Raw genomic sequence first — 25,919 nt, 5'->3', positions numbered from 1 at the left:
ACTTAGAAAATAAAGTGAAATAAGCGTTTATCAAGGCTGCAGACATGCTGACAGTTGGGTACGATTAAGGCATCCCAACCACATATTTGTACACCAGCCTATCAGCGGCTAAAAAAAATCCCAGTTGCCAACTTCTTCAAATATCCCTACGGGTATTTAGGGCCATTCTTCCAAAGCCTCGCTCTCACCCCTCCTATTAACGGAGAAGAAACCACAACATCTCTTAAATAATTTGGTCTCTCAATCACCTCACAAAGGCAGCCGTTAAAAGAGCTCACCGCATCGATTACATCTCATATCGCCGCACTTTCAATCAATTAGGCCTCTATTAAACAGTTTACTGTAGCTCGGGGATCGACTCATCAGGGCAGTTAGCCGCCGTGGTTCCAACAGTTCCGGATGGGAGGTTTTCAGCCCGGCTTGTTGGACACCACCAGAGTCGGCGGATGAGTGTGTATCACCTCAATTAAACTATTCGCTAAGTGTCTGACAACAGCTAATATTTCTCCTCCAGCGGCGAACCCAATCGATGTTCTGGCATTCGTCACCCTGCTGGAAAAGCAATCATCCCGTTGTCTCGCTCTGGTTAGACGGGGGGGAAATGGAGAGACGCAAATCTGGCTTCTGCGCCTGCTCGCTACAGGAACTCCCTGCCTCTCCCTCATGCATAGACACACACACGCACACACAAAAGGCTGCATGTTCGCATCCTCGCTCCGCTCACTGACAGCACTGGTGACATGTCAGGAAATAGCAGTTGTAGAAGTTTCATTTCAAAAATGCCTGTGACAAGCCTGGGACATGTGACAACATCCTGTCCAGCAAAAACACACACACACACTGCAGAGCTACACACACCACACACACACACACACATTTACAAAGTTAACCCACCTCTCTATCAAGTAACAGCGGAGAGATGACGGTGACGATGTCGCCTCTCTCCGCATCAATGTAGAACATGTTGGGTGAGGGTTTGTCTGGGGACTGTCTGATGATGTTGTAGCGCAGCGCCGCGTTATCCGTGCCGGGGTCGTCTGCGTCGGATGCCGTCATTGTCATCACGGTGGTTCCTGGGGGAGGAGAGGGGAGACAAAAAAGTTCAGTGAGCGTGAACTCGAAGCATTCTTCTCTTGGAGAGTGTGTGAGAGGCAAATGCAGATGTCATAGAGTGGCATCATGAATAATGTGTTTTTAACGGCTTTAAACTGTGGAGGCAGTGAATTAATGACAAAATACAATAATTCCATTTATTTATTATCTTAATTAGAGCATTTTTTTTCTAACATCCTGCTATAAATGAACATATGGAACAGGTAAACAGAATCGTATTTGCTTAAGCACATTGAGAACGTAATGGCATTTAAATAATTGCTGAAAAATGCATTTTTTCAAATGCCTGTTTTCATACACATAAATACACATCATATAGATCCTTGAAAAGTGTGTTCGCTTTCCCCATTAATGTGTTTTCTCACTCATGTCAGCTCTAAAAGCGGGATGCTTTTTTTTTTTCGGAAAACGAAGGAAAATGGAAATGCAGGCGCTCTCTGACATACCCTCGCCCCTCAATCTCTCCCGTCAGTGATGAGATGCAAACTACAAGCACGCGCAAATAAAGACCATATTAAAGATTGTCTCCTCTGGAAACTGGTTCCCATTTCTTCAGTGTGTGCAACAGTGTCTATTAACTGTATTGTCAACCATCCCCCACGTTCCTGTAGCTGGATTACACTTGACTCATTCTAAGGATGAGGCATTTCTGCATTCCGATGGGAGCATGCGTGGGACTGATGTTTTTGTTCTGCTGCTGATGAGATAATAATTTTTCGGGATATGAAATGCCACAGCTAATCAGTGTGAATCATAGACATGATAAAGATGGATGGTGGAATTGCTCCTCGAAAGTGAAGCCAAAGCGAGGAGAGCTCCCTCTGGTGGCTGACTGCAGTATAGGTCATAGGCTCCACCTCCTCCATGTTAGTGGACGGGAAGATACATGTCAAATAATTGGCTTTTTTTTCAAGGATGGTTTCTGTAATTACATGTTAATAATGTAATGTTATGGTCAAGTGTCAACTTTTTGCATAAGTTCCATTTTTAGTCAGTCATTTGACGCAAGTTGCCATGTCAACTGCTCCATAAAGCAGTATGTGGTATTGTGAGAGTTGTCCAACATTTCCTTGTAACCATTGGAGGAAAAGCAGAGCATAGTATTAATTAAACAAAAACGCGAGTGAGTCTGGAAAAAGTGTGGGTGGGTCATCAATATCGTAGCTGCATGTGGCTCCATCATACTGCACAGACTCTGGATCCAAACCCAAGGTGGTGATGCCCATATACTCAGGAAAATAGCATGAATTTGGCCAGTGCAAGGAAGTGGGGACACATTGTCCATATTTATAAAGTCTATGGTGCAAATAATCACCTGATGGTTAATGGGGATGCTGATAACAATATAGCAGCTGACAAAAACACCTTCTTAGGTACAACACCTAATTTAATGTAATTTACAAGAAACAAGGAGACTGTCTTGGGCCACTCCCGTATTAATGTTATACAAATCACCTCCTTTAGCTTTAAAAACATTAAAATCATAGTTAATGCTGCTGACTGCGGAAGCTACACTGAGTGAATCAAATAGAAATCTGGATCAAGAACCAACCAGCGTTGTAATAAGAATGCGATTCTTCATGTTCAAAAGCCAGATATCAATATGAATGATATGTTATTATATTGAATAGAAGAAGTCAATGAGCAATTCAAGTTTTGGTCTTGTGACTCGAATTATTGCTCAGTAGTATTCTCATATATAGCTTTTACGTGCTGGTATATTGCAACAGTCATCCATGTCTTCTTTTTTAATTAGAAATATCTTAAAGACATGCAATTCAATACAGACAACAGGTTGTCCTACACTACATTAATACATCAAGCAAAGCAAGAATGTAATTCAGTCCTAAATCACACGTAACAAGAGAAACAACAACAAAATAGGTGGAAATAAATCTAAAGTAGCTCCATAGTAATTCCATGCCAATGACTTAAGTTTCTTCTCTTTTCTACGAGATCATGAATCAACCTGAGCTGAGCCTGTGTAGGTACGTTTAGTGCATTGTGGTGAAGGTTATGAATGTGTGGTTTTGTGTTGTCACCATGTACAGTATGTGGACCCCGCAAAGATTAGCCACTGCTATACAAAAGCTAATGGGGATTAAAAGGGGTAAAAAAAGAAAAAAAAAAAAAGCTACATTCTTATTTGACCCACATACTTAACCGCACATTTCACCAAGCATCAGACCGCAGCATTGTGTGCCATGGCTCATGAGCATCGATCTCTTTTCGTGCTCAACACCCAGCAGCGCTTTGCCGCAGTGCATTAGCCAAACTACTCACATACAACACAAAAGGCTAATGGGAGATATGCAAAGACTGCACTAAATAAAGGCGTCTTGTAGTAGCACATCTTCAGTCCGGTCGCAGGTAATGAGGGGCAGAGAGGTGTGGGTTTTATCCCCTTGGCATTTGCACTTCAAGGTGAACTACTAATGGTTAAGTAAACCGGTAATCCTTTCTCTGCAGAATAATTACACAGTCCCATCTCCTTCATTACCTTTACTCTGTTCCACTTCACACCTTGAAAGCCACGCAATTCAGAGATGACTCAGGGCGCGCGCGCAAACACACACCGCAGCACGCGTGCGCGCACACTCAATTTCGCACACGGGAGCCACAAACCGGTGGCGAATTAGAGCGCTAAAAAACGATGACTGAATTGCTTATCTTGAACAGATCTCGGTGAATTATGCTCTCATCTCGCCGGGAACCGGAGCTCCATCAAACGCGACACAACTGCATTACACTTCATGTGACGTCGGAGTCGAGCTGACCTCCTTCGGCGCCCGCGGTCTTAATCGGATACCATGATTCCACAAATGAGGGTGGCGTAAGCGTCGGTAACCACAATATGTCGCGGTGTCCGGGATGCGAGACGACCATCAGCATCAATTGGATGATGATAAACATCTAGCATCCTGCAACGCGACAATGGGACTGGGTTTTAACTGCACTCACGTCTGTTGTGTTTAATCATACGATGATATCATGCGGGAGGCCTTGGTGGAGACTCATTGCCCCCTCTTATCGGCTCCATCCTCCGCCAAGAGCCGCGGCCCAATCAATCTTAACTGTATTGGAAGGCTATACGGCGGGATGGATGTGAATTCGCGGGGCTGCCATTACCTCGCTATCACGTCAGCCCATCTCCCGGGCTGCAGGATGACAGAAGCCCCGGCCGGAAAAAGTCTCAGAACGAAGATGGAGATAGTGGCGAGGGTCTGTAAACGCCACGCGATGCATGTGTTTCGAGTTAATGCATAATGAACGACTCGGTCGAAAGAGGAGGAAAGAAAGGGCAGGGCCGTGAGGTAACACATGAAGAAGTCGCACAAAAACCACGCAACGATTGACGCATGGAAAAAAAAAAAAAAAAGAAAACACACAGATACACATGTTGTGGATTGATTTCATCACACAGGCTGGTGGGACGCGGGGCTGTTGCCTACAGCTAACTCCTATATCTTTCTCAAACACCAAGGGAAATCAGTGGGGGCCGACAGATCTGTGGGGCCCACCGGGGAACTGACACGGAGCAGAAAAGCCAAGATGAAGCCAGAGAAAACAGACACGACAGAAAAGAGAAAGAAAAAGGGGTAAATGTGATCCAACGGCAGTATGTCTTTGAGTCCACTGTGTGTGCGCACACGGGTCCGTGTTATGACGTATCTGCATGAATGTGAGTGATTGGAATTTCAGTTTCAATTATTCAACGCGCACAATGGAGACTCTAAAACGAGGCATGGGATTTCTATTAATCAGAATCTAGTCGCAGAAAAAGACCAGAGAGGTGACCCATTCTATTCGCAGGAGATCAAAGGAGGTTCAGAGATGAATCATCTTATCCAATACCAAAAGCACGGCGGAATGAATGATACATTCAAAGGCAGAATGCTGCGACGAGGAAGTGGTCGGCGCAGATAAGTGTACATGGAGACGCGGGAGAAAATCACGGGGCGAGAGAAAAATTAGACATGGCGAAAAAAAGCTGGAGAAAAGCTAACCTGCAGCTGATTCCCAGATCGTACGTGAATGCTTAATTTCACAGATAAATACTTTCATAGGTAGGCTAATTTACATTTTCAATATCCTGTTAAGTAGAAAAGAAAAGGAATTTTGGGATTGTGTTTTTAGTTAAGCTGTAGCAGTGGTGGGTCATCAGGGCCAGCGAGGCTTTCTCTGCTCACCTAAACTTTATCAAAATCACTGACTTGCATTTTCATATTTTACCATTAAACTTAAATTAGTCCCAATAGCCTATTCTTTTAATTTTATTTCTTGTCCGTCGATCAGCTGCAGTGTTTCTTGCAGTGTAACTTTACATCAGAGCTGTCATCCAATCATATGCTGGAGTTAAAGAAACCTCCCTGGGCCTTTACAATTCAAACTTCAGGCAGCTGAAGGAAGAAAAACATTGTAATGACGCTGTGACCAATCACATTTCAGTGTTCTCGCATCCTCTGACTGGACGGTCAGACGTTAAAGCCAAGCTAGCGGTTCATGTTCATATGTTGACCCCCGCTTTGATAGCTATTTTCTGAACCCACTGTGGCGGACAGAGAACAGGCTACATTAAAGGAAATTGAAGGAAAAGCTGGATGTTGTGAGGAAGGGCCACCCAATCCTGAAGCTAGCTAGCGCCCCCCAGCTGACAAAAGGGTGTGTCTGTGAGAACTATGAAGAGAACTCTAAATAGTTTCTGGCAGTGATGTTCGATACAATCAGTTTCCTTTCTGATCTGGTACTAAGCAAAATTCAGGCTGGTATCGGAGATACCGATCCAATACCGATACTTTGTGTAAATACATGTGTCTGGTAAACCTAAAAAAAACAGTAGCGTATTTCAAATCAGCTGATGTCTTGTATTCATAAAGCATCCGAGACATCAGAGTAAATCATTTATGTATTTTAAGCTCAGAAGTATATTGAGGTAGCGGCTTCATTTACTATATAGTTAATACCATAAAAGAAAAACCAAACAGAGGACACTGTGCTCTCCTCCTCTCTCCTCCTCTCTCCTCATCATAAATGCCTCGTATTCTGTGCTGTGTTTTAACCTGAGATCTTTCACAACTTAATAGTTTATTGACTCTCAAATGTGTTCCCAGATTACCAGGAATGACTAAAGTGCTGAAAGTATCAACATTTTGATTTGAAAACTGATTTTAGAGCATAAAGATCTGGTATCGGAAATATTGGTATTTCAGTATCGATCTGCACCAGTTTCTGGTGAGTTCTTGTGAGCAAAATGAATTCTAATGACATATTTTGTGTGTATTTGTTTTTCAAAGTGAGTTTTTTTGCTTTAGTAAGACATTCATCTCACTATATGATGCCTGTCTACGATTCAACATCCTGATACGTTGTGCATCCGTATATTGTTGATGGTCTCCATAACGATCGTGTTAAGAGGGGTTTTGAATAAGGCTGGAGGTCATTAAAGGCCTCGGTGGAAAATGCACTACCCACCATCGTTCCACAGTGTAACAGTACCACTGAAGAACTTCACAACTGGACTCAAACAGTCACATCCAAGGTGAGAGTGAAGAGAAGAGCTGAGGAAAAAGTTAGGGCTTCCTACCCCCTTTTGGCTGAAGAATCTTTAGCGTGACACTTCCTGTAGACATCTTACAGCCTCTGACATCGGATTGAGGAAAGTTTGCCCCACTCCTCAACACAGAATTCTTCTGCCTGTAAACTATCTGAGGGGTTTCTTACGCACACGTCATCTCATTCAAGTCATCCCACATCATCTAATTGGGATTAAGATCTGAGCTTTGACTCAGCAATTGTAGGACTCTCCATTTCTTAGATTTGAGACAGTCCTTGAGGGATTTGGGACACTTCAATTGAGTGATTATTAATAACAACCATGTTGATTGCTAGAAGGATAAAATAAATAGTCTGTCTGCTGTGAAAAGAAATCACTGGCGTGGCTCAAACGTATTCATCTCGTTGATCTACACCTTCTTCCTATTTTGTTTACTCAATCTCTATTCATTTTTAATGTGTGTAATGTTTTTTTTTATTCCAAAAAAAACATTACAAAAAGTCTGAAAAAAACATTCCGATTACACTTACAATCCAGACCAGTTGTGTTGTCGAAGACAGCTGAATAATGTTTACTCAGTCACTCTACTATAAGCTATTCTTTGCATCACCGAATTGATGACAAGTGTGTAGTGACTACACTTGTCATCAAATCGCATTGTTAATGGAACAACTATTGATGAGAACGTTTAAAGGCAGCAGTTATTTCTGTTAAGTGCGGAGGTGCGATCGCTGTGAAAGTGGTGCTACTTGGTTGGAGAAGCAGCCATCAGCTATTGTCAATTTGCCTGAATTGTTCATTGTTCTCTGCCTGTCATTTCGGAGGGATGATTGCAGATATTTGATTTTCTTCAAATCACATCACTTCATGCCACACTCTTGAAACGTGTCCTCGTGCAGTGGTATTCTGTAAGTCATCTCAGACTTTCATTTTTTTTCAGGCCGATCTATTGTCAGCCCTCAATTTGAAACATTGAACAAGACCACGAGTGTTCTGGCCAGAATATGGGCCTGAGCGCAGTCTTAAGTGACATTGAAGGTTTAATGGCAGCTTGGGCAGAATAAATTTGGATGATTTTTGAAAGATCAAATGATGGAAAAACACTGAAGTACATCTGTTGTTCAATGCTGGTGTAACTGTATGTGCTGTAAGTGTCCACACTACTAGTGCCCTGGTCACTGTTCTTCCTGTCTGAAGCACTGAATGCTTCCCTGTGAAGACTGGCAAGGCTGTCTACTGTCCTAGCCATCGATTGGGTAACGTAGATCACGACAGCACAGAGGAGAAACGGGATTCAGTGGATGCTGACAGCACAGCTGGACGACCTAGGGTTCGCGAACAACACCGCTTTACTCTCTCACAACCAAAAGCAAATGCTAGTAAAGACAAGAGCGCTGGCAGACACCTCATCTCAAGTAGGCCTCACCGTCCATAAAGGGAAAACAATAAGGGTCTGTGACAGGCAGTTCGACGTGGATGTAGAAGTCAGAGCCAGAATCGGCCAGACAAGAGCCACATTTATCCAACTCAAGAACATCCGGAGCTCTAAAGAAATCAGCCAGTGGATCAAGCTCAGATTCTTCAAGCTGGTACTACCGTATGGAGCAGGGACTTGGAGGACAACCAAGACCACAATAATGAAGAGGATCATAAGCATCCGTTGGCCAGACACTATAAGCAATAAAGATCTCTGGCAGAAAGCTGGTCTACCACCAGTGGAAGAGGAGAGAAGAAGGTGGGGATGGACTGGTCATATACTCCAAAAGCCCCACACCAGCTTCAGGCCAGAAGCCCTCAGATGAAACCCCCAAGGCAAATGAAAAAGAGGCAGGCCTAAGAACACCTGGCGCAGGGACTTTGAGGCTGACATCACACAGTGCGGCCTGACATTGAAATAGTTGGGGGAAAAAAGGCCCAGGATAGAGGACTGCTCCATGAGGGAGTGATAATGATGCAACTGTTCATTTATCTGTCCCTGCTGAGAATCCTGGTGTATTTGTATGTGCCGTTGGTCTCCACACCACACTAGTACCTGGCCCCTACTCTTCCTGTATGAACACATTTCTATCTTAAAAATGGTTTCAATTTTCAATTATTTTTTTCATTTTGACAAACTTTATTAACACATGGGACCTAAAACCACACAGTCTGAGTAGGAACAAGATAGATGTTTCACTGTGAAAACCACAAACATGTTTAACAAACCATTTTGATAACATAGAATGTAAATCTAAAGTGTACATTTTAAAATCCTATGAACAAATTTAGCAAACAACAAAGCGTATTTATATCTATTTCCATTAAAATGCAGGAAATGCAATACACATTTCTGCACAACGATTTATAACCGCTTACAAAACTATCAGCAGCAACAATAATAGTAATAATAGCTAATAATCTCTGGCATAGGACAGAAAATTAATGAACGAATGTATTGATGCTTTTTGACCCATCTATTTGTTCACACAGTACAGTCAGAGCAGTGAGCTGCGGCCTCTGAGGTGGGCCTCACCCGTGGAGCAATCGGGCGATTAGGTGCTTGCTGAAGGTATCTAAGCCATGTCAGAAGTGCAATTCAAACCCACACCTTGAGGGGAGACTGCGACCTGAACGCCTTAGACCACACGGCCATCCTCAAATAAAGAGGTATCACCTTCTTTGAATCAGAGCTGGACTTATATTGAAAAAATGATACTGAAAAGGACATTTTGTTACACTGACTAAGCACAGTTTTAGAATAAACAACTGTAGGCTAACTCTAACTGTAGGCTAAAAGTGGGAATGGATGTAGCAGCAGCACAAATAGTCTTTATATACTTCACATATAACTTAGTTTTAATGTGCAAATACTGCCACAAATTCCATGTGTGCTGCCGTGAAAGACGGTGAAAACAGAAAATAAACTCTATGTCCCAAGGATGTAAGCTTATGTTCCATATGCACACTTGTGGAAATGCATTGCAGGCAACAAAAACAACATATGCCGGTTCCACAAATAGTCCTTGCATACGTAATTTTACAAAAAGAAAAAAAAGATATTTCAATGTCTCACCTTTCTACTGGCTCTATTGGCTGCAGGGTGAGTTTACCATAAAGCTACCAAACACAGCATTTATGAGAAAGTCCTCCTATTCCAAACTTCAATTGTAAACTCAGTCCATTTTCAGCCCTGCATGTATCTTCTCACGCCACAGATATCCATTCGCAGCTTGTTTCTAATTTTAATATTATGGTTTTCAAAAAGTTTTGGCAATTCAGACGGTCAGAAAAACTTCTCTTAATAAATGAATTTCGATGCAATAAAAGCAGCAGCTGAAGCAGTGTACGCGGAAAGCCGTTGCGCAGCTCGTCTGCACGGAAGCCTAATATGAGATAATGAGCTCCGAGCTGACAGCCGAGTAAATGAAGTGAAATACAGTCCAGCTGCCCTTTCTTGCCTCCCTCACAATGCTGCTCCTCCGTTCCATCTTCTCAGCGCGTGCCTGCTTAGGACGCAGCTGGAGAACCGGCAAAAGTGAGATTATTTACGTAGGACGCAGCCAATTGTAATCCATTCCGGAAACAAGAGCAAAATACTGATATTCAGCGCCTTATAAGGAAAAGAATCAGAGTGATATATAGACAGGGTGTTCAGAGTGAAGGGTAACATAAAATATCTGTGATAGCACCGATGCGCAGTTTCAAATGAGTGACAGATAGGACTGAGTTATTTGTTCCTTCGCGGCATACTGGTGACACATTTGCTAATGAGAATATAAATAACATCAAGGTAATGAACAGAGGAGCCTGCCAAACAACTTCAGACTACGCAATGACAATCAAAGCTCGGTAATGAAATCACATCTTAACTTGATAATTGAAAAAATAAATGAAGTGCATTGAGTCGTTTGGATGGAGAAAAAAAAAATGGATCAGGAGGACAGCGTAAATAGAGGAGTAAGAACGAAGGCCAGCGAATGCTTTCAGTGTGAATATGCATGAACGTGGTTACTCGGTCAAAACCTCTGTGGACCGGCAATTTATTTATTTATTTATTTCATCAATTAAAGCCCCAGAAGCCATTTCTCCGTTGACATCTCAAAGCAGTTAAACTACCACTAGAGACTGAATCATAATAGACCACTTACAGCTGCTGCATGAAGAGTACTTAACAGGGACAAGCCAAATCACTGCCCTCTGCGTTCTACAGTAGAAGAAAGGATATTTTTAACTGAGATTTCTTTTTGTTTTTCGTGAACCCAGTCATCTGTACTCTTCACTCTGTTCTGATCTGATGTCAGTTATATTCAGCGATAAACAGCATTTTTGGAGACAGACCCTTTCACATCTTTGGAAACAAAGTATAAAACTTTAGGACTCGACTCCTTTGAAGCAACTCTAATATGATTTAGCTGTCTACAAAAATAGTTTATTTTCTATAATTAATACATCGATAAGCCACAACATTATGACCACTGACACAAGAAGATGATAACATTGACCATCTTGTGACAATTCAGTGTCCAAACCTTTGGACCTGGCATTTGTGTGGATATGTAGCAGCCACCTAGACCAGACCAGGCACCACCACCCGATAGCCCCCCCCAACCCATAGGACCCAAAGCCCCCAACTAACAACACCCTGAAGCCAGACACCACAGGACCCCCTCAGAAGGCCCATGTCCATTCTCTGATGAGTCACAGCTGTTTTGGAGGCACAAGGGAGTCCTATACGATATCACGAAGGTGGACATACTGTTACGGGTGATTGGAATAATAAAAAAAAAACTAATTGGCAAACTTTTTTTTTTTCTTTTAAACTTATTACTGGTCTTATTCCACACATGTGGAATGAGCTGCCAGAGGCCACGCAGACAACATTTGCTCTTTCTGTCTCCTGCCCGCCTCCAGTAATGCCTCCAGTTACTCCAATTCCTCTCCGTGGAGCTAAACAGCCACTTATTAGTGCATTTACTCCTTTTTATTCCAACTTATTCCATGCCACAGTAACACTGAAGAGCACAGTGTTAGTGCGGGCAACGCTTTTGGCATCTCCTCATTAGAGTTGCAGATTTTTAATTTTTTAGGAGATTCAGAGAAATATGCAAACCCCCCAACACATACAGTGGTAAACTATTCCAAAATATTTGATGATAAACTTGTCTTCCGTCCTGGATGATGATAGTCTTTGTTAGATATATTCTTTTCACCATTATTACACAACTAGTCTCAATCAGGACGTTCTCCTCTCTAGTTCACTTCAGTCTGTGCTGTATTTGCATATCTTTGCATGTCCCCTCCTCTCCTGCTGGTGTAATGAATGATACAGGTCCCACGAAGGAGTCAAATGTCAGAGCCTGAGGCTGGGAGACAGTCCATAGAGCATAATGGGCAGCTGAACCAACCTCCTCATGTGAACCAAACAGGGAAAAGCAAGAGGAAATGTCAGCGAGATGTGAGAGGAAGAAAACATACAAAAACAGGAGATGCGTTCAAGAGCTGTATTAAAAGCAGACAAAAACAGCTGTTAAATGAGGACGAAAAGAAGCAGCAAATGAAACAGGTCAAGAACAGATCAAGAAACAAAAAGGCGAGAAAAGAGTGAAGGTGGTAATTGAAGGTTAAAGCAATATTTTTCAGTATCCGCCAAAGCTGTTGACTCAGCTACACACGGAGCACAGTTTCCTCCGCAATCAGCAAACTCAATAAATATCCAAGTCTATTGATCAGGAAGAAATTTCAGAGAAACACCGCGTGATCCCATCATTAGAGGAAATCTAATTACCTTATTGCTGTGATGCCAACATGTTTCTCATTTTCTGCCAGTGAAGCACATTTTTTTTAAAAAAACACACAGTTTTAGTCATTTCTTTGAGGAGGCATAGAAGGAGGAATGCGTTTTTTTTTGTTATTTTAAGATTAATTAACAATCTCAGTCTGTGTGCACGGTTAAACAGCAGATCATGCCAGAATCTACTTAGCATGCTCATCCAGCCGAAGCCACCATAAAGAAGTGTTGGCGAGATCTACAAAGGCCAACTCACTCTATAAAAGTGACTCTGGAAGCATCTCCACTGGGAGATTCTTATTATGATCAGAGCCACGTCGTGGGCGGATTGTAAAAAGCTTGTGTTCTTAAAATGAAATGAGCAGTCAAACAAAACTGGAACACTTTGTGTCTAGTAATTTCCAACCCTCTGTGTGTCCTATCAGTGCATTGCACCTCCAACCGTGTCGCTCTGTTTCGCAGTTGGCTTTAAGGATGAGTTTCTGAGCCAAGGTTGAGTCATGAGGTGAGACTTTCGTCTTAACTAGACTAAAGAATATGGACTGAAGGCTCAAGGCAACTCATCAAAATGCAAGACCCTAGAGAGCTATTAGAATGAAAGATCACAACCCCTCACACAGGATTTTATGCAGGAAGTATGCCAACTATTAAGAGACTGATTACACAGAAGGAGCCAGGCAACGGTGGTCCTGCAGAAAGTGAGGTATTATCTCATGGGACTGAGGCAAAAAGTCATACATTGTCTTCTGTCTTTTCACACGCCTTAACTTAAAATCTGAAGAGTGACACAGTCCTTATTAATAACAAGTAATTAAGAGAACCGGCCATTAGTCAGTGCACCGACTGAAAGAAAAATGAACAGAGAGCCATAAAGAATAAATGCTTCTAGGTAACTGAATGTATAAGTGACTCATTTTAAATGAGAGCATAAAATGTGCAAACCATGCTATGGTTTCATAATGGTTACATGTCCAAGAGCACAATTTTAAAGCACGGCTTATATTAAAATTAATGAGGACGACTGAAGACATCTCAGGTCATCGTAAAAAAAAAAAAAAAAAGTTGTAGTTCATGACTACGACAGACGTGTATTAATGAAGGAGTGTGTTCTACATTTAACAAGGTCATCTTCAACATACATGACATCGACTTCTTACTAATTGATGTTAGTATTAGGTGACATGAATCCATTTCACATAGAAGTGCATACACCGACCAGGCATAACATTATGACCACCTCTCTAATATTGTGTAGGTTCCTCTTGTGCCTCCTAAACAGTTGTGACTCATCAGAGTCACTGTCACAAGACAGTCAATGCTATTTTACTTCTCCTGTCAGTGGTTTTAATGTTGTGGCTGGAAGATCCTGAACACGTGGAGCCTTCAATGGCCTTGATTTCAATTGGTGATTAAAACAGCCAGTTGATTTTCCACGAGCCATGAGTGTTTGCAGCTCTAACTGGATCATTAGACTGAGTTTTGTAACAGATGTCAGTCTGAATGAGGAGTGAGTGCAGCACTCAGCGGACTGAACAGCAGACTGAACAGGGACTAAAACTGTAGAGAAGAGGTACCACTACATTACTGTTCATCCTTCCCTCATAGACGGCTCCATGTGCAATCCACATAATACATAATAGATACAAAACATACACGAATGCATTCAGACTTTTCATCTATTCCTTTGGGTATTGCTTTACTCCCACAAACAACAACCAAATACAATTCATTTCAGTGGAACAAATCTATTGCTGTAGATTAATTGTAAGCCAAGTAACAATGTTCCATGCAGCCGTTTGACTCAAGGGATGATAAGCTCCAGTAAAGTTCTGAAAAGTGCGAAAGTAACTCAGGAGGGAGTGGGTGATTCACAAATCCTCAGTCTCTCTGCTCGTCCATCACTGAGGCTCCAGCTAATGACTTCGCTCACTAAATCAAGACAAAAGATACTTCCCCTTTAAAAGGACACTTCAATTAATTACCCCCGGAAAATCCCCTTTAATTCTGTACTGGGGGCTCAGTGAATAAAACTGAAAACCTATTAGTGGGCATTCATCTGATCGCACCCAAGAAAAAAATGAGGCAATCAGCGCGGAGCAGCTAGCTACAGTACAGCAGAGCAGAGGGACGTCGAGGAGAGGAAGAGTGATGCGGGGCCTGGAATTAGTCCTGGCAGTGGATCAAAGCCACTGTATGCTGTAGGTACAAAAAAAAACATACCTACAGATGACAGATACAGAGCAAGACTTGTGACTAAGGTTATGTCAGTAATTATTGCAGTCAGGGTTACATTTCCAGAAAGTAACAAAAAGAATAAATATGAAAACTCTACCTATACTTATCCAGGTATCTGTGGAAGTTTTACATCATTATAATTAGGACCACCGTGTCCGTTAACAACCAGATACCTTTACTTAACCACTTAGCCACAGCTAAGTCCTTCAGACCTCAACAAGCTACTCGGATAAGTGTTGAAATGTAGAAACTCCACAAGTCCAGTTGCCTTTCTTTAGTGTTTTCGGATATGACCTGGATGACTGAGAACCTTCACAGACAATCACCACAAGAGGCAGACACTAAGGGCTGCACAGGTTATATGATGAAAGTCAATTCGACACTGGCTCTGTCTCTGATGACGTCACTAAAACAAAACACAGTGGAAAGTAATGATTTGCATCAATGAAATCTATATTCTAGACCTGAATAGACATGCTGAGAACAGACAGCTCATACCCTGCAGACTGTTTGCTGCAGATATGAACCAGGCAGCAACTCAGCATTGTCAATAGCATATAATAGTACTCCACAGCAGGTTGCAAAATAGCATAGTGTAGCTGGGTTAAAGTAAATGTGGTATTTCTCTAAAGTCCGCTGTGTACTGCAGCCAAAGGTCTAATAACTTTGACAATGAAATGGTCAACTTTTCAGATGAGTGTGCATTGCAATAGTGCTTTGGTTGGTACCTCGGGACTTACTTACATATTCTGGGCTGGGCAGTATTCCAGTTCATACCGAATACATGTATTTCTTTTTCGTTATGATATGAATTTTTAATATTCAAGCATACCAGTGGATTTGGCTACACAGCGTTGGGAATACTGTGCTGCAAGATACTGTTTTCATACCGGACCATTCTCTGTATATAGCGCTTCTAAACACACATGGTGCAACTGCATCACTGTGAGTTGTGGTGAAGATGGAAAAGTCTGGAAAATTAAGTGGCAGAATGAGAAGATTTGTGCAAAAAAAAAAGGTGTTGTGTCTTGTCGGTCACCAGACATCCCCAATTTCTAGGGACAGTCCCTGTTTTGGATGACCTGTCCCCCGGCTAAAGCTGTCATGATGCTTAAAGCGTCACGGTGCAGCAGCAGTGAAGTCGACAAACAGACCTGTCTGCACAACCCTTAGTATGCACTAGGGAGATGCTTTATTACACTGAATGATCTCAAAAAGATATTAAGAAGTGTTTGACAGTGAAAGAGGGAGGGAGCAGATTATGCATGAAGGGGATAATGTGGTCAGTGGAACCACATTATTGAATAAGAGGGTTACAGCTCTACAGGGGCCGATAACAGAAAGGAGACAAAGGGAACCATAAGCAGAGCAGCGAGATAATGTCACCACAGGGTCCGGTGGATAACACGTGCCGTACAGAGTGTGGAAAAGCAGGAGAAAGAAACATGAATGTCAAACACTTTTTCTCGCTGCCCGCTGGAACTGCCTGACCTCATGATAAAGTCGCACTGAAATAGTTGTAATAACTCTCAAATGATACGCATCTCAATGAAAATCTGAAACTTGCTGCCCTTAGAGATCTTAGTATTTATTAAAACTTTAATAGCGTTCCCAGCTGCCTAGATTCATCAGAATATGCGGTATGCTCAAGGACAGAAGTGCACAGAAAAGAACTGAGCAGTAAAAGGAAAAAAAATTATAAAAATCTGTAGTACATAGACATGTATGCTCCTAAAGGATCAGCCTCTTAGTAACTCACCAGGAAACTTAAAACTGCATGAAAGAGGTAGCGTGATAGGAAAGAAGGATGCCTATGGAGTCATAGAGATATAAGTCGCTGGTTGAACACAATTCTGTTCTCTCATTGCTCTTGATTTATACACTACAGGAATGCAATCGATAGCACTGAAGCAATCCAAACATCCCAATGCCCTTTATACTGAGCACATTTGGCAAATACACAGCTTCTTCCTCACACTTGGAACTCGTTATCTTCACTCTTTCCAAGTAGTTCACAAGTAGTTTCAGGGTAGAAGCAATGCAATACTACTGTTTTAATAGTTTGTCCTTGACTCTAAGGATTATAATTATGTGAAGCTCAAAGCAATCACGGTGCTTTCAACAGTACGAGCGAGACGTCAGTAGAGACGATGTAGCAGGCAATTACAAACAAAAGGTTGTGTTACAAACAGTGAGAATTCTTTGTTGGTCGACAACAGAAGAAACTTTATTTTGCGTTTAATTTAAAAGAAAAGGAGTGTTAAACTGTGACTGTGATCCGACATGTAATCCCTGTATCCTAGTGATTTCAGAGGTGGACCAGGGAGTGGGAGGTCACTGGTTCAAATGTTATCTTGTGCTTGTACCATAGACTGTATTAATATGGACAGCGTGTCCCCACTTCCTTGCATTGGCCAAACTGACAGTGCTATTTTTCTGGTGATATGGACAGCACCATCTTGCGACTTTGGAGTCAGAGACTGCGTAGTACGGTGTGTGTGAGTGGAGCCACAACATCAATGACCTCCCAACACTCACTCACATTTTGCTCTACCTCCAGCAGTTACAAGGAAATGTGGGATTATACACTGTACTCATTTGGAGTGGTTGGTATGGCAACTGGTGGTCACCATAAATCCCTTCGTGGTCAACGTCACTGTGATGTCACAATGTTACCTGGAGGCAGAACTGAGGGAAGCTTTCAACCTTGAAAATGTCATCTTGCTGTATTTCTTGTGCCAAAACCAAAAAATCTAAAGGTTTTATCGCATACCAGCCACTGCCAGTTGTAGACAACTTTGGTTTGGCTTTGGAGATTAAAAGAATGGAGTGAGACAATCAACAACACGCACAGTTCATATCAGGTCAGATTAAAATGTAATGCATGTTTAGTTTCAGCCTGGATAACATTATTGGTTAGACTTAACTGTAATGGAAATTATGCCAACCGCCATTTACAGGCTATAGTGTGCGAGATGTTTGGCATCCAGTTAATAACTAACCAAAATGGAACTTATCCAAAAAATTGTCACTTCAACATGTATCAGTATTGTATTTACTACCTGAAAAGACTGAAACCATCCTTGAAAAAGATTATTTGGCGTGTATTTTAGTGGTTTAGTTTGGCCCAAGTCCCACCCACTAACATGGAGGAGGTGGAGCTTATAACCTATACTGCAGTCAGTCACTAGGGGGAACTCTACTTGCTTTGGCTTCACTTTTGAGAAGCAGTTTAATATTTATTCAGTGGTTTGTACAAATGCATGTATCAAATGCAGGAAATCAATTCTTTATGTAGCCTAAGACAATAAAGGTCGTTCTTCCTACGTCCCTTCACCACAATGGATCGCATTTTGTGTAAAAACACGCTCAGATGTATAAGATACTCAAGCTTAAATAAAAAAATGTGTGTTTACAAGTGTTTATCAGGAGAAAAGTGCAATTAATCTCACAAAAACCTGAAGGGATGAATCAAGCCTTCCACAACCGACAAGGTTTGATGCCACAAATCTTGTGCCAGATTTAATGTGAGCGCTGTGAAACTCCCATTCAGCAAATGGATGTGAAAACATCCTTTTCATTGTCAAACTCCGCAACACACACTACATCATTCTATAAAGCGAAGGCCAAGCATCCAAGTGAAGATGAGAAAAACACATCTTTCATCAGCCACTTAAGTATAATAAATCTGAAATAAATAAGGAGAAAGGGCCATTGATACTGTGACCATGTTTCAGTTCAGACAGCAGCAAAAGATGTGAAAGCAGAAATATCGTATGATTACTCCAGCAGTCAGATAGAATGAGTGCTTTTACCAGTATTACACATACTTCACTGTAATACAGAAACAGGTTAGTTTTGATCGCTAATGGCTCGATGTAAAACAAAGTACGTGGTAGAAAAAGTCCAGGAGATGGAGCGCATTTGATATGATTTGATATTATCTGTCTCTCATTTATAATTCTTGTTTAAACAAGAACGACGGCCACAACATAAAAAGAACCGCCAAGCTGTGAGGTGTTGATGATTTTATCACATTACATTCTCTGATTATGGCCTTTATGTCGATACCAGGATACAAATACCACCACCTGAATGTTGCTAGACTTAAACATTATTCATTCACAAGGGAAATTGCTTGATAACAGTAGCCCAGTTGCACATAAAAAAAACCCTCTTCAGAACCTCAGGTGAAAATAAAAATCTAGTAAAACTAAATAAAATTTGCATATGAACAAAAGAAAGAAGTAGAGGCAGAAGTAAATGTATATGTATATTCTATACATAGGAAGGATTAATAATGTACAATAATGTGCCCTGACATTAATAACGTGGAGTTGCAGAGTTAGAACACCCCCTATGGACTATAAATTTCCTATGCAACGGAAATTGGTTGTGCCCTGCATCCTAGTGCAACATGTTCCCTACATGATGCAAAAGAAACTGTGACACACCAGACTAAGTCACCTTCTTCCAATGCTCTGTTGGCCAGTTCTGATGCTCCCGGTACCGGCCTTAGTATCCTGACTGGTCTGCAGCTACGCCCAACACAACACACACGTTCATGCTTTGGTTATTATTTACATTAAAATTCTCATCAATTTGAGCTACAGTAGCTTAAATAAAATATTAAGCTAGTTTTGAATCCTGCATATTCTACGTGGATGTAAATATGTCATTGAATTATTTTGTTTTGCTTCGTCTTTCCTCAAGTTGCACAATGTTCATATATTTCTCTTAACCTACACAGCTATCATGGCTTGACTCACCTCTACTTTATATTCTAGCTTGTTTTTTTGCATCGGACCACACGGGCCAGCCTTCCGATTTCAAAACGTGCATCTCTGAGACTTGGCTGCTGATGCTCTCATTCTGTTGTGACGCCTCTAAAAATTGGCCAAAATTGGTCAAAGTTGCTCAAATCTTTCCACTTGCCCATTTTTTCCTGCATTGAAAACATCAACAAAATGTTCACTTACTGCCTGATATAGCTAGGACGCCGACATAATCCGTGTTGTCCACCTGACCAGTGGTCATGACGATCAGTGTAAAAATAGATACTGAGCAAAGAAACAGATTTCAGCTACTCCATTCCAGCCACAATTACAGCATGACAATGAGTTCAGAGGCATGCAGAGACTAAAAGGAGAACACAGGAAACAGCAACGATAAGATATGATAGTGCCAAAACAATTACATTAAAACAAAGTCAATACATGGCTGAATCAATTCTCTGTGAGGAAAAAAAAATCCTTTTTGACTAGTTTTGTGAAGACCGAAGAGCTATGAAACGCTGACAGATGTTCAAAAACATGGTTTGAGGGCAGAGGGAGAGGCAGAAATCTTTCAGCCTGACCTTTAACTTGTCAAAGACATACAATATCACTCTGACGGATGCTCTGATTTCTTCAAATTGACGTATCGCTCTCAGCAACGGGGCGGCGCGGCTTATGTATCCCCGCGAGTCGCGGAGGAACAATGTAATGAAAAGGAGTCTTTGAAGTGTGTGAGGATGATGGAATCAATTTCCCTTTAAAACAATTTATTTTGAGCAGCGCTCTCACACAACTTGGATTCCATCAACAATCAAAGAAGACAAATAGAGGTCTATTATAACAAGACGATGTGTTCATGTGGAGTGGAATAGGATTGTTTTGGAAAAAAGACACTTTTGAATGCTGCCTCAAGGAGCTTTAGGAATGTACAGTAGGCACTTTTAAACATAAAGAGCTTTAAAATGATTCCTTTTTGATGTTGTGATATGGATGCTACCCTGGGGAGCACAACTGATTATGAAGATGGTGAAACAATTGGACATGCAAACCGAAATAGTTTTGTTATGAACTGGCAGAATGCAAATGTAATATTTAACGTGTACGATGCAGGTCTTCAACAGGGGGTCTGCGACCCCTAGGGGCTCTGCGAAGGTACTGCAGGGAGGTCGCAAAATCTTTGGTTGGTTAGATATTTTTAGATATATTTCTTTTTCTAATTTTGCCCCACAAATTTAAATTTCTTTAAAAACACATTAACATAAACCCAGAGAGAGATATAAGAAACAGCTTAATATTGAATGCAAAATGATGATGATAATAATAACGTATATTAATAAATAGCACTAGTTTAATATAGAACACATATAGTAGATAGGGGGTCCCTACTTAATCTCTCCATCAGTGTGGGGGTCCTTGGCAAAAAACACGTTGAAGATCCCTAATGTAGGCCATAGGTTGTGGTCTGCATGTCCCTGAGAATTTTATGAAAAACACATTTACTCCTAAACATATTCATTCAATTATCCATTCACAGGACAGTGATGCAATGTGTAAAATCTAACGTAATCACGGTCATCATTTTGATCATAGCATGCCATTAGCCACCAAATGGGCTTGTTTCTGAAACTGCCAATTAGCCAGACAAGTCAGTTGATGGAAGCTAGATGGACCGGGGCTGATGGAAGGGTTACGGTAAACAAGACAGCCCCACTATACATATGCGGTGGGCAGGAAAAGCTTTCAGAATGCATGAAACACATCAAAGCTCGAGGCAGATTTTCAACAGCAGCCAAAGACCAGGTCGGGTTACTCCTCATCATTCAAAAGCAGAAATCAATGGGCGGGATGACCAAAACTAGACAGCTTAAGAGTGTAAAAAATATAGTGTTATGAATCTCTGTGTCTTTTGAGGCTTACAGGTGGCGGGGTCAGAAGTGGGTGTTCGGAGGTGAAAACGTATGATGGATGTTTACTCAGAGCTGGGAATGAATCACTGTTTGTACGTTTTTATTCACATCCCATTTGCAGGATCTGGAAAAAAAATACATTTTTTTTTTTTTTTTTTTTAGGATTATAGACATAAACGTAGCAGAAGTAAGGTTGTGGAGGTTTAGTGCAAGAGCTCCGTTCCTGTTCCAGAATTGCAACTAACACCAATAACCGCGATGTTCCTTCACCTAACATGAACCAGCTGCTGGAATAGTAATGAAAGAAATATGAAGCATTACCAGGAGCCTCATCACGTTAAACTCCGCAATGCTGCTTGGATACTCATAAGTAGTCCACATAATGAACAAAGTGAGGCAATAATGTGCAAAGATGCGATATGCTGACCTTAAATCCTGGCAGAGAGATACAGCAAATGTAGAGTAATAGGTTGCCGTTATTTTTTTCTTCTTTTCTTGTAGCAAATACATGGTGCTAGGCGGCAAGCGTATTACATGGTCACTGCAGATGTTGATATCAGATAGCCGTAGCTAGAGAGCAGGCACTGATGGCAATGTAATGGACAGCATTACATTCCCTCTGTCTACACTTGAGCCATGTGAACCACAACATACTGTTGAGGAGATTTGGCTTTGGAGGCAATGAAGAAGTGCTGCCCGGTGCTAAAGAGCACACTGTGGAGAAGTTGCAGGCATGTGTGGACGGGTTAGAGAGGCTTGGGCTGACAGGGATGGGTGATGGATGCTGCAAAGCCTGAGAGCACGCAGAGATTGAGGGGGGTATTTGCTGCAACAAATGGGATTGTGCACATTTTCTACTGTAATCCACGGCTGAGGCTGAGGAACAGGAGGCATTGTGTTAAAAGTTGTGATGAGCACATGGTCAAGGTGGTATTAAAAGTTGTCGTGTACACAACCACAGAATAAACTAGCGAAATACAAACTGATGGACTTCCATTAAATAAACTAACCAATACATATAAGAAATGCATCAATGGGACGTTGCTCTGTATATGTACACCGATCGACCACAACATTAAAAACACTTTTAACAGAAGCAAATAATATCGATCATCTTGTGACAATCAGTGTTCTGCTGGGAAGCTTTTGGACCTGACATTCATTCGTGTGGATGTTACTTGGACACGTAGCACCCATCTGCACAAGGTGTTGACCTGGCCTCCGGTTTCACTAGATCCCAAACTGATCAAGTATTTGTGGGATGATTAACAGAGGCCCCTCCCTTCAGGACACAATCAGAAGGCCCATGTCCATTCTCTGAAGGGGCACAACTATTTTGGAGGCACAAGAAAGGTGGTCATAATGTTATGCCTGATTGTGAATATAAGTACGAATGTCATTGGAATTTTTTTTTATTTAGTTTTGCTATGTTTCTCCTACAACCACATATTATTTGTTCTTTTCTTCCAAACATAAACGTGGAAACAACTGAAACTGAGTTCCTTACTATCATGACTTGACTTGACACTGATCTGTGTGCATAAAAACGTAAAACATAGTAAAGAACTAAAACCACTCATGTCATTGGTACTGGCCTTTTTTGTTGACTATAGGGCCGAATGGACATGTACATCCCATTCACTGTTTAAATACATTTCACTCTGTTCCAGAATAAATCTTACTTTTAAAGAACTTGTTATCTTGTTACCCAGCGGTGAATCTAAGCGACTTCAATCGAACACGGAGGCTTTAAGATCTTCACTGGCAGAGATAAGAGTCTATTCCATATCTATCAAACAAAAAAAAAAAATATTCATCTCAAAACTCCTGCTCTATGAAAGCCAATTAAAGGTGGGTAACTCCAAAAACACAATAACTCGTTATGTGAAATGTGAAGATCCATGCCACTCGCCTACACTCCAACCTCTTTTTGCCCTCAGTTCTGATGCAACCAGAGGCCAATGGGAATCCACATTCATTTGTCTCTAGCTGTGTTTGACACTTAAACTAGGAGTTATTGTATGGTCCTGAGGGCATTCACGGTCCAACTTCTCATTATGACCACATGTAAGACAAGTTCATACACAAATTGGCCGAAGACTTCTTTGACTTCTCCCTGACTTCAGACCAAGTGGCAACTATCACAACCTGAAGCAAATGCAAAATGAGCTTGAATCTCTGACATATTGTAGGTTCATCTTTGGCCCTCGCCTCTATGCAGCCATCTTTGATAGATCACCAGAGGCAAATGTCAACTCAATAACCTTTACTTCCTTAATCGCACGCAGACAAGTTTTTCTGAGATGGAAGTCCCATTACTTTGTTTACATGGTGGCATGTGTTTTTTGAAGTTGGAAACAAGGCAATTTTCTATTAGATGGTCTTTGGTTAATTTCTTTTTAAAGTGGCACCCACTGATTTTCACACTTTCTTGAAGAGTTGGCTCACGATGATATGAAAAGAAAGTAGGAAAAGTTTCTATCCTCATGTTAATTTGTCTGTGAGACCTGTACCTGTCCTCCACCCAGTACCTCTGTGCCCTTGCTATGGGAAGTACTCGATTAGCCGCAGGCTCTATGTGCTTGTAACCTTTTTCCACATTAGTCCCAATCATCAGGTCCTGGGGTTGGCAAAAACCACTGCAACTGAATATCTGATCTCTGCATATTTGCTATATGAAATGTTCCCAACCAGCCCACTCATATATATGTCAGTTATTTAATTTAATTTAAATTCATGGTGTTATTTTATCTTATTTTTTTTTTCTCTCGGTTATCAGTTATCTTTCATCGTAACTTCATTTCTTTTCTCCTGTCTTACACATTGGCTTTGTAGATGCTTTTTTCATAAAATGAAATGAAAAAAAAAGTTGCTAGCTTTAAAAATAAAACAAAAGTGGAGTGTCTTCTTTGATAATAATAATCAGGAGGCAAGTGACAGGGGCTTCTCTATTTAGAAGCTGCAACAAACAGTGTGCGGTGCTCACATTACACTTTGCCACATCCACCTTCACAAACAGTCCAGAAAATCAATTTGAATATTCTCCAGGAATTTACACACATATTCCATTTTTTTTCTAATATACACTCACCAAGCACTTTATTAGGAACACCTGCACACCTGCTTATTCATGCAATTATGTGATTTGACGATTACGCGGTAGCAGTGCAATGCATAAAAACATGAAGATCCAATTAAGTGCACGAAAGAAAAACAACATCTGAACGAAGAAAACGTTTGATCCCGCTGACTTTGACCGTGGGCCGACAGAGGTATTTAGTGTTGCCTGAAGCCGCTGTTCTCCAAGGTGTAGTCTTTGGAGTTAACTCACAATGATGCAGAAGAAAACATGAGTGAGCTGTAGTCGTGCAGACAGAAATGAGAGGTCAGAAGAGAATGGAAACAGTTCAAGCTGACAACCCGGGTGAACCTGCACTTATTTCTTTATCTCTGGGTCAAAAGTTAATTATTTAGTGAGCTCAAGATAATAAAGCTAATTTTGTCATGGTTACGAATGCAACCATCTCGTTTAGTGTTGGTGAATATACTTGCAATAGTTGAATGGGGCTTTCATACAGTTCAGGGTGTCACGTGAGAGTTCGATTTCTTTTCAATATCACTCCCACCTTGACCACAAAAAAAACATTTTGGTTAAGTTTAGGGAAATTGAAAAAGTTTGCTTAAAATAGACCCTTTCTCCGAGCCAGAAAGTCTCTTGGCTGACAGGCATGATGGGTGTTTCTGAAATCATGAATCATGAACCAGGCAGACATATTAAAAGTAACCACTCGAGTGAAATAATTACTTTGTAAAATGTAACCTTGTCTAATAAATCTGGATTTCTGCTGAGGCACACAGATGGTGGGGTCGGGAGTAGGAGTTGACAGCGTGAATCCAAAGACCCAACCTGCCTTGCCAACAGTCCGGGCTTTCTGGTGGTGGCGGTGTATTTTCTTGGCACACTTAGTTACACTGTTGTTTTTCTGACCATGTGCATTTTCTTTTTGGCTGCAGTTTACAATATTCTGACGGCTTCGTCCACGTTAATGAAAGCGTGCCGCAAATTAAAAGTCGTCTCGGTTGGTTTCATCAACATGCCAATGAGTTCGGTGTATGACAATGAATATAAAAAAGGCCTTATTATATTTCTGCTGAAGTGCACATTACATGAATAGTCAAAAAAAAAAGTCTCTTCCATGTTCTAAATGCTGAGTATGTATCTGTACAATCTTCATTTTGTACAGAATTTGCAAGTCCCCGATGGGTCTGACACACAGACAAATGGCTGTAGATGATTGCCTGTTCTGGGATTATATGATATAAAATACACACAAACCACATTTTAAAAAGCTTTTAAAGAATTGCGCTACTTAGTCTTGAGTGACAACTGAAACTCTAATCTCTATTATTAAGGTACTGATTTTCATTTCATATCAGGTATGCGTTTTGGAAAAAGGTATCATAATCTCAAGCAATTAGCTCCTAAAGCATCTAATTCATCCAGTGTATAATTTTATCAGCATCCTAACTGTTAATTATATCGATCTTAATAATCATTTTACAGTGCT

General features: G+C 41.2%; 1 protein-coding gene across 1 annotated transcript in view; it reads right to left on the bottom strand.

Moving 5' to 3' along the window:
• cdh13 (cadherin 13, H-cadherin (heart)) overlaps positions 1–25,919 on the bottom strand; it is a 340,354-nt gene that overhangs the window by 120,188 nt on the left and 194,247 nt on the right. The window contains exon 8 of the mRNA XM_047596634.1: positions 895–1,073. Within this exon, the coding sequence (XP_047452590.1) occupies positions 895–1,073 (179 nt within the window). The remainder of the gene's footprint in view (positions 1–894; positions 1,074–25,919) is intronic.

This window comes from Mugil cephalus, chromosome 10, assembly GCF_022458985.1.
Source record: "Mugil cephalus isolate CIBA_MC_2020 chromosome 10, CIBA_Mcephalus_1.1, whole genome shotgun sequence".
NCBI lineage: Eukaryota > Metazoa > Chordata > Actinopteri > Mugiliformes > Mugilidae > Mugil > Mugil cephalus.
The sequence above is the reverse complement of the archived record's forward strand: the minus strand, read 5'-3'. Positions and strand labels throughout refer to the sequence as shown.